Source organism: Branchiostoma lanceolatum, chromosome 3 (genome assembly GCF_035083965.1).
Source record: "Branchiostoma lanceolatum isolate klBraLanc5 chromosome 3, klBraLanc5.hap2, whole genome shotgun sequence".
Classification (NCBI taxonomy): domain Eukaryota; kingdom Metazoa; phylum Chordata; class Leptocardii; order Amphioxiformes; family Branchiostomatidae; genus Branchiostoma; species Branchiostoma lanceolatum.
The window spans coordinates 526,349-536,242 of record NC_089724.1 but is presented as its reverse complement, the minus strand read 5'-3'; the positions used below and the strand labels follow the sequence as shown (position 1 = coordinate 536,242).

The 9,894-nt window shown below is 42.7% G+C and overlaps 1 protein-coding gene across 1 annotated transcript; it reads right to left on the bottom strand.

The window, feature by feature from the left end:
• Window positions 1-630: 630 nt before the first annotated feature.
• LOC136429613 (calumenin-like) lies at window positions 631-9,388 on the bottom strand. Its single transcript, XM_066419499.1, has 7 exons — window positions 9,258-9,388; window positions 7,538-7,805; window positions 5,965-6,158; window positions 4,966-5,141; window positions 4,644-4,704; window positions 3,855-4,051; window positions 631-3,527 (listed from the first exon to the last, which is right to left on the bottom strand). The coding sequence occupies exons 2-7, from the start codon at window positions 7,756-7,758 to the stop codon at window positions 3,423-3,425; spliced, it is 954 nt and encodes a 317-aa protein (XP_066275596.1). The 5' UTR covers window positions 7,759-7,805; window positions 9,258-9,388; the 3' UTR covers window positions 631-3,422.
• Between the last annotated feature and the right edge of the window lie 506 nt (window positions 9,389-9,894).

Genomic DNA, 9,894 nt, shown 5'->3' with positions numbered 1-9,894 from the left:
CAACACATCCACATTGAATATCCGGGCCATACCGTTTCACTGGACAAAGTCAGAATACTGGACACTGAGCAGGACTACTTTATGAGAGATATAAAGGAGGCCATATACATCAAGGCACTCCAGCCATCACTCAACAGAGACAGTGGGCGTTATAAACTTCCTGGCACGTTTGACCAATTGCTGACGTCACGTATCCGTAATGACACGTGTCAAGACAGTCACGTGTCTGTAACGCTCGCGAGTTTACGTTCGGCAGTGATTGGTCATTATTGATCCTGAAGAAGGCGACAGTGGTCGTCGAAAATTCGATCCGTGAATACCTTAGTGTTAGAATTAAGTTTAGCATTGTATTATGATTACTACCAACACAAATGAGCTTTCATTATAATCAGGCTGTTTGTTTTTTAGTTATGTCTTGAGGCACCTCCTCGATCACGGGACCACCATTTAACGTCCCTTCCAAAAGAAGGGTGCAGCCCCAACCAAGATTTCCTGTCCCTGGATTAGAACCGAGGTCTCCCTGTAACCAACTTATTGGAACCAGGAGCTCAACTGTGAGGCTGCAACCATAATATAAGACACCCATTCACACATACACACACATTCATACATAAATCATAAATGGAAATGTTGCTGTTTGGAAGTAATGTTTTATTGTCAACACTAAAAACAACAAAATTACTTCGGTACAAAATCAGCTGCAGATTGGTGGGTTGGTTCAAACATCATGCTTAAAAAAGGTATAACGTTACATACCAAAATTACCATACTTCTGGTATTGTTTCTTAAAGCCACAAAAGTTCAAGTGCTCACTTACTGGTTCCTTTCTTTCTTTGGTTCATGATTTACCTTAACTCGTAATGCACCGAAGCTGGGAAATCTTGGTTTAAAAGTGCCAGTACTTGTCAGCGCCTCCTTGGGAACCCAAGAGGTACTGCACCAGAGGAAAACCTCTAAGGCTCAAGACACGATGTAAAATCATCATCATCATCATCTGAAAACAAATTGTTTGAAGTTGAAAAATCAACAGTAAATGAACAGTCAAACTTGTGAGGCAAATATCATTGGATAAAGTAACTCTATGGTCCAGTAAAAACTATATTATAAACACTTGGCAAAATACGATATAGTACATCTATATTGCTTGTGTCTACATACATTTGGCTCACTACAGTCACTTCTCTTCATATTCAGGGCAGAACAAGTTCAGCTCATCATTTCCCGAGTGAAGGAAAGAGTCACAAGTCCTCTCTTTCCTCCCGTAAACTCTGCATAGTTTTATCCTGTCACAGGGTTTTCTGCTCCAATTTTGAGGCAAGATTTTCTTCGCGTACTACATACACAAGCAGTGTTGTATGTTGTATGTTGATGTTTCAGTTTTGAATGACATTCCAGGCATGCATGTTAGAATCAACAATGCACAGAATAATTTCTGTTTGTCTCCATACGACTGTAACATCCCATTCCGAATTGGAATCCAAAGATTTTATTAAAAAATCAAAATATGGGGCACTGGAGAAATCATGTGCCTAATGTTCTTTTTACACATGTCATTGCAAAGTGGGGTGTCAGTCAGTCAGCCATGCAGGAGGGAGACTTGTTTAACCATTAGCCTGCTAAGGTTAGCCATTTGGTACCAGATTTGTGTTGGTTATGGGGTAATGCAGCAGGGAGAAGGTTCCAGTACATGCCGACATCCCAAATAAAGGTTTAACGAGGAAGATATCAACACCGTGAAAACTGTGATTCGGCGCAGGTGATGATGTGGAGCGACAAACTGAATTTGCCGTGCCCTTAGTAAGGAAGCAGTTAACTTCTTAAGAAAGTAATGCTGTACACTGATGAGTCTACAACTGGTCATCTTGGGTCTTGGACTCTTGAGGTTAAAAGTAACCTCCGAGATCATGAGAAAAAAAGTTTGAAAAAGCCCTGAGAGGAGGTATTTTACGTACTTTCTGATTACCAAAAAATATAATAATACAAATTCATTGGATGATTCTTTTGAAAAGCAGTCCAACAACCAAGTGATGGTTTTCGTAGTGCCTGAATCATGTGTTACAGACAGTATATGGCTTCTACATCCTGGAACTTATGTAGTCCCCCCTTCAAAGTGTGACAGTCTAAAATCCTAGGTTATGCACTGTGAATGGACCAAACCATTGTTGGTGCAAGGTAGTGATATACAATCATTTCTATGGCTCCTGACACATGTTTTCTCAAGTGCTGATTGGTGAACTGTGAACTTGAATCCACATGACCACAATTCTGACTCGTCAATTGGATTTGAATCCACCTTTCCTTATACAATGTACCTGATTGGCATGTTGTGATCACATGACAACTTTGGTTGGTAATTCTAAATTAACTTGTTGGTCAAGTCTGTGCACTACAGGTTAAATCCTCAATAGAATTTCAAGTTAAACAAAAGCAAGGAAAATGTACTCATTGCTAAGTATAATGGAATCACTGCAGACATTAGTACATATCAACAACTTCAAAACAGTTCAACTTGCAAATGTTTAGGGTATGCATACATTGCACCCCACGAGCACCATTGAACATGGTTTGGTTCACCTAGGGCAGACCATGTCACTTGAGAATTTAGAAAGGGGTGTACATTACAATGGACATAAAACTGGAGAAATAGTTACTGGCGAAACAGAAAACCATATATAAAAAAATGAGGTTAAAAAAGACATGGAAAATTTATTAACAAAGCTTAATTGCCGTTTTCAGTGCAATTTGTTTGCCTTTTAACTTTTTGTCCAACTTGCTTATGTAAGTATCTGCAACAATAGTAACCCTGTTACAACACCATGTTTTCTTGGCACTGTTCACCCCTGTTTTACAGTGGGAAAGTCCCCAAGCCCACTACAGTATCTGTGACAATGTGACAGTCCATTTCAAAGTAGGGGTGTCACAAAGGTATCAAATAGGACTAATGATATGTACATTTAACAAACGTAATTGGTATGAAAAATACAATGATAAAAAAGAGCCACACAAAGTGGTTACATACTGCAATATTTGCTGGTGAGATGGCAAAAAAAAAGAAAAAGAGCTCATTATTTTTTTTCTATTTTGTTTTTTTTGCGAGGAAAAGTGCAGCATAAGTGTACATGTACATCCTGTTGGCTTGCTTCTAAAAGTCCTCCTAAATTACTTAATTGTGTCTAATGCAAGCAAATGTGAGCATACAGCGCACCCCTCAAGCACCATGTACAATGGAATAGTCCACCTTGGGCCATTCCATTAAAACTCAAGGGAGGGGTGTGCATTCATCTTTCAGTTCAACCCTCTATACATTCGCTTTTGTATTGTCTGGGCCAATATTTCTATATAAACACATCAACCATCTGAAATGGGCCTAAAATACATTATACTTGTGGCACCTGATGTGGCCATAAGTCAAGACTTTCTAATTAAAACTCATCGTGTCTAACGAGCGCCTCCCCGAAGTCAGTGGCCTGGCTCCCCACAAACAAGTCGTACTTATCCACAATCTCCTGTTTCGTCAGCTTCTGGTCCTGAGACAAACAAGTGTAAAAACTATGTGGAAAATGTTTTATTGTTTCTGTCTGATTGTTAGCTACCTGCTAAGATATCAAAGAGAAATAAGTGTCTAAACTTAGGGATTGAAGCAATACACACAAGAAGACATCACAGAACCACAAGAAAATGCATAGAAAATATGTACTGCCAGTGGTAACAAACATTTCATAAACTAAACAAAAGTCTAACAGCAAACTCTTCGAATTGTTTTCTGCACTTGTGTCTTGTACAATGCTGTTCTGTAAATATAGGATCAAATCAACTTCCAGCACATTAACAGGAGGAAAGATCTCTCTACGCACCTTGTCTGTATCAGACTCAAAGATGAGGTGTTTGGACTCGGCATCTGCGTGGTCGTAATCGGGAGGAATGATCCAGTCTTTCACTTCGTCCTTGTCCATTTTGCCGTCCCCGTTCTTGTCGCGGAAGGTCCCGAACTGCTCGCGCTCAGACTTCACCCAATCAGGCTCCTCCTTGTCATCGCCCGTCCACATGTCACCTGATCATCCACCAATCACAAAACAGGAGGTCAGTAAAGATGTCATGTGATCAACTCATCCAAATGTGGCAATGACACTTGATCAACTAGCTTCAGTTCCTATGCACTGGTATGGAAAGGTGGCCATGTTTCTCCTATATACTGTACAGTAACAAGGAAAGGATGCCAAAGAACCCACGACACTTGTGGATAAGAGCACCAGTAGGGTCGACCCAAGCTGCCAGGAACAGTACATGGGGAATGTACAGATACAAGCTTCTCTTATGGCACTCAATGTCCAAACAGAAATTCATGAACTGGTCAGTTTTTGTTTATATTTGTTAACAGATGGTAACTTTTGCTGTGCCTTCTGTTCCAACAATTATATTGTGGATGTTGTTGAGAGTATTGTCTGCTTTGTGTTTTTCACAGGAGAAAAAAAATAAGAAAGAAAGAATGAAATTCCTTGAATGCATGTAGCTACATCAGTTGGTAAATCATGGGTTGCCAAAGTTCAATGTTTCTTCACCTGCCGACGTTTCAGTGGACCATCTGCCACATTGCCCACTTTGACAGGTGAAGAAACATTGGTTTATGTACGAGGGAAGCTTACCGACGTACTCCTCCAGGGAGATGGACCCGTCACCATCTTTATCTATGTCCTCCAGGGTTTCCTGCACAACAACACAAAAAACACAAAATTTGAGAAAGAAAAACATTACAAGTACAAAAAAATTTAAGTATAACACCACCAGTGGTTGATGACATGATTCAAGAAATCATAAGGAATTTCCCATTGCCAACTTTTGACTTTTCAATAGCTAGGCAGAGTTTGGTGACATTGATTGGGGAGTGTACAGGTACGATGATTATTGCAGCTATGGGTATTGTTTATCAAATGTCTGACCCAGGACTATGAAAGTGAAATGCCGCACCTGTACAACGATGTCCTTCATGTGGTCCACGTCTTCAGGATGGAGGAAGGACTGGAACTCCTCCTTCGTCAGGTGCTTGTCGTCGTCGCTGTCGGCTGTCTCCCAGCGCCGCAGGTCCCTCTTCACCATGTCCTTGATGTTGTAGCCGTCATCCTCATCATCCTCCAGCTCCTCTTCTGCTGAAACCAATCAGAACACAGTTAGGGTTTAAACCAACCAATCATCATCCTCCAGCTCCTCTTCTGCTGAAACCAATCACAACACAGTTAGGGTTTAAACCAACCAATCATCATCCTCCAGCTCCTCTTCTGCTGAAACCAATCACAACACAGTTAGGGTTTAAACCAACCAATCATCATCCTCCAGCTCCTCTTCTGCTGAAACCAATCACAACACAGTTAGGGTTTGAACCAACCAATCATAATCCTCCAGCTCCTCTTCTGCTGAAACCAATCAGAACACAGTTAGGGTTTGAACCAACCAATCATCATCCATATCATCCTCCAGCTCCTCTTCTGCTGAATGCAATCACAACACAGGGTTTGAACCAACCAACCCATCATCTTCCAGTTCTTCTTCTGCTGAAACCAATCAGAACACAGTAGGGTTTGAACCAACTTATCACCATCCTCATTATCTTCATCATCTTCCAGAACAGACCAATGAAAGCCCTCCTTACATGATAACAGAAGTTGTAGATGATGTTAAACCAATCAGCAAGCAGACAATGTTTAAACTGATCAATATGACAGCCCTCCTTACGCGACATGAAGCCATAGGTGGTGTTATGCCAATCAGCATGCAGGCAATATTCAAAAGGACCAATGAGAGCCCTCCTTACGTGACATGAAGCCGTAGGTGGTGTTATGCCAATCAGTATGCAGACAATATTCAAACAGACCAATGAGAGCCCTTTTTAGGTGACAATAAGCCATAGGTGGTGTTAAGCCAATCAGCATGCAGACAGTATTCAAACGGACCAATGAGAGCCCTCCTTACGTGACATGAAGCCGTAGGTGGTGTTCTTGTACTCGTCCCAGTGGATCTTGTCGTCCCTGTTGAGGTCGTGGCTGGACCACTGCCTCTCCACATCCTCCAGGATGTACTTCTTCTGCGTGTACTGGATCCACTCCTTTAACTCCTGCTGGGTCACGAACCCGTCTCCATCCTTGTCGATCTTGTCCACCATGTCCCTACAGGAACAAAACATCAACAGGTCTTAATAAGACAAAAATGGTGTGTCTTAAAATGTACTGTATCCACTCCTTAAGCTCCTGCTGAGTCACAAACCCGTCCCCATCCTTGTCGATCTTGTCCACCATGTCCCTGCAGGAACAAAACATCAACGGGTCTTAAAGGAGTCCTATACTGCAGAAGGGGATGTTATTTTCCAATGAAGTAAGTATAAACAAATTCGTAACCAGCCGACTTTTCAGAATTCCATTAGAGGTGAATTGGGCATCGTGTGTTTTGTAAAATGCCCATGTATTCCCTTTAGGTATAGACACTTCCTTCAGCGTGAATATTTTTGACATAAATGAGGGGCAATAAGCACACAAAGAGGGCCAATCATTGATAAGATATAAAATCACACAAAAATGAGTGGGTACTGTATCATATACTGTGAAGTAGTATGCATTTCTTACTTCCTAAACTATCATTTTTACAAAAATTTACACCCCTTCTGGATTCACTAAAAAGATTAAGAATACCGGTGTGTCTTAAAGGTGTGCTGCTATATCTTAAAGTGTGCAGTGTGTCTTGTAATCTGTTTATGAAAAAATCTGGTATCATCAGATCAAGAAGGCTGCATTAAGTTTTCTAACTAACTATGAGGAAAAAACAAAACAATCTTGGCAACTTGATTGGCTGCAGGTGACAGAAAAAGGTATTTTGAAGCTTGGGAAGGCTATATACTATAGTATAGTCTGAGACAATGCTATTGGGTGTGCCCATTGTTTTGCTGAAGGCGGTTTCCTCCATTGTCTTCCTGTTTGTGTCACCAGATGAACACTTCCTGATCAGACACTTCCTTGTCTGGTCTCCTAACAGAGGTGTGGTTCCTACTTTTCTTTCCTGTCTATAATTTGGTCTAGCCTGATTAAATCACGCTAATAGTGGCCGCTAACAAAGTAACATCGGCCAGCCCCTAGACTGGAGTGTCACAAAAGCCCCAGACAGCAGAGTCCGCGTTTCAAAGTATCTTAAGCCGGTGTGTTACGCCTAATGGCGGTTGTACCGGCAATATAGATATCATACAGATACAGAAAAGGCTAAATTTGGTAAAGTCTGTAAAGTCTATAAGTCTTTTTGCTGTAACTTTTACATTCAGGGGTACCATGCACTGGGAGGCACAGGTATTAAATCCCTTCACACTAAAGAACTAAACACACTTATCAAGAAGTGCAGGATCATGTTTGACTGAACAATCCTAGCCTCTTCTTGCTCTCCAGTGCACCTAACCTAAGATTTAGACGTTCCGTGTACCGGTGTGTCTTAAAGTACATACTGCTGTGAGTAAAAAGTGTTCCCTTGTGTGTAACAGTGTACTACTGTGTCTTAAGGAGCCTACCCCAGTCTCTTCTTGCTCTCCTCCGGGTCCAGCTGGTCGAACGTGTGTGCATCCTCCCCCAGGAAGGCCTCGTGGTCGTAGTCCGAGTTGTGGTTGTCGCCGAAGTGCTCCTGCTCGCTAAGCGGCTTGTCCACCACGCGATCCTTCTTCCCGTCCGTGGGTTTGGGGATGGCGAAGGTCAGCGTGGTCAGAACCACCAACAGGAGGAGCAGGTTCTGCATGGCGGGTCGCAGGTCGGAGATCAAGGTCAAACTGGAGAGAATCTCGCCTGTAGGACACAAACATCGTGTTTTAAAAATCGCCAACATGAGAGTAGAAGCGTAGCTAGATGAGACTCAGGTTGGAGACCAATGAAACTCTGGTTTGATACCAATGAAACTGGTTGAAGAGCAGTGAAACTCTGCTTGGAGACCAGTCAGTCTAACCTTGTGATCAAAACAGTGATGCAAACACTACCCTGGTTAGCTACTTTAAAAATTTCAAATGTTATGATGACAGATGAGAGTTGATGTCAAGGGATTGGCCTGCTCTTGGCCAATCAGAGGCTGCGAAATGGCGATGAAGAAGTGTTTTCCCACTTGTCTAAAGCAGTCAACTTAAAAGATTTTCATTCTATTGTACAAAATCTTGTTTGTTTTTTTCTTACTTATTTTTTTTAAAAGAAATTTTCCATCTCTGATTGTTTGTTTCTTTGTTTAGAGCAAGGTCTCTTTTAAACCTCCTTGTTTAGACTTAGAGGCACAGATTTGTTTTCCTTTGTTTATCATACTTTACTTGTAAGTAAATAATCTTATCTTCTCTGTTACCGCCAAGGGGGGATGATAGCCCAGAGATGCAGGCATGTGGATGTGGTCATCGTCAAATATCAACCAAACAATGGACAACAATACCCCCCCCCCCCCAACTGAATATACTCGCCAGGCATAACTCACTACTGCTAGACTAATTTACTTAGCGACCAGTAGCCTCTTGACGCCGCGCATAAATAAACAGTAGTAAAGCCGAGAAAAACAACATTCCGATTTACATTCAGTACTTTGAGAAGCTTTTGCATAGTAAACAGATTGAAAACCCTGAGCAGAGGGCCCGGGCACTGTAGGCGCAGCGTAGTGGCTCGCTTGTACACGTAAGCATTCCGCAAGACGCACTTCCGCCTTAGAGACGCTTCTCGCATCTTAAAGCTCGGCTTTTATAAACTTCAATCAAAATAGGTAAACCTGAAGAAATGGTACAGAGATTTTCCTGTTTTATTTCTTATATTCTGGCATGATAAGTATTAACGTCCTTCCAGGGTAAGGAAGACGCAGGACGGAAGTGTCGGGTACGCGGCTGTATGTTGTCCTACTACAGAGCCAGAAACATGAAACCGTAAACGGATTTACGCTAAGATCAACCCGAACTCTGCTGAAAGGACTGCTATGTGAGGAGAACATGCTTGGTTCGGCGCAGTGGCCTCGCCAGGCCGTATAACGGTACTTTAACGGGCTCGCTAATTAGTCTAGATTAGAGGTTCGCTCAGCTGTCAAACCCGCAAAACATGCAACGTGGCGACTGCTGTGGGCCTGCGGCAGGGGTTCCCCGGCCGCCCGCCGGACTCACGGCCGAGATCGCGCTAAATAACGGCGCGGGCGGCAAACTCTAGCTCTACTCTACACCAGAACGTCATTGCGACGACAAAAAGTCGATGAAGGGAAGAGGGAGACAAGGCGAAAAGTCTTACCTGGTCGCGATCTGAAGTTTCCAGTGGAGTGGGCTCACCGGCGGAAGTACGGGTCAAAGATCAGATCAACAAGTCAACCAATCACGACACCGCTGTGTACCAGGTGACTAAATCTGACCAATGAAAGTGTGTGGTAGATCCCTTGGCAATTAAAGCCGCAACAGCACTCCGTGAATGTACCGAGGATTCTGATTCGGTGTTGGAGTCACGAGGACTGATTCCTGTACTATGATTGGCTAAAACACGCCACGTCGCTGGCCGGGGTCTGACCCGGAAGTAGTACTTGGCACTACGCCGGGAGGTCAGGGAGTGTGACTAAGCGCGGGAATTTTCGATTATTTTGTGACGCCTGCCTTCTGAGATGTGATAGAAGCGTTCAAAGAGAAAAGTCTAATTATAAGTCTAAGTTCTCAGGTATAGTCTTAGCACAGACGTCTTGCTGAACGCTCAGGTTTCAAAACTGGGTTTCAGTCTAAGGAAAGGCCGGACTTACGTCAATGTCATTGTTCATCATGAAGGTCAGATCAGCAAGTTCCAAGCAGACGACAGACGGCGACGAGAACTTCCACTTCAGTTCACCAAGAAAAAAAACTCGAGTACAAGATTCATGACTTAGGACGGTGAGTTGAGAAGCACA

Excerpts from the sequence above, each read along its gene's own strand:
- LOC136429613 (XM_066419499.1), bottom strand. The coding sequence starts at position 7,758 with ATGCAGAACCTGCTCCTCCTGTTGGTGGTTCTGACCACGCTGACCTTC. Across the intron at positions 6,159-7,537 it reads GAGAGCAAGAAGAGACTGGG|GGACATGGTGGACAAGATCG; the intron begins GTAGGCTCCTTA and ends TTGTTCCTGTAG. Across the intron at positions 4,705-4,965 it reads TGAAGGACATCGTTGTACAG|GAAACCCTGGAGGACATAGA; the intron begins GTGCGGCATTTC and ends GTTGTTGTGCAG.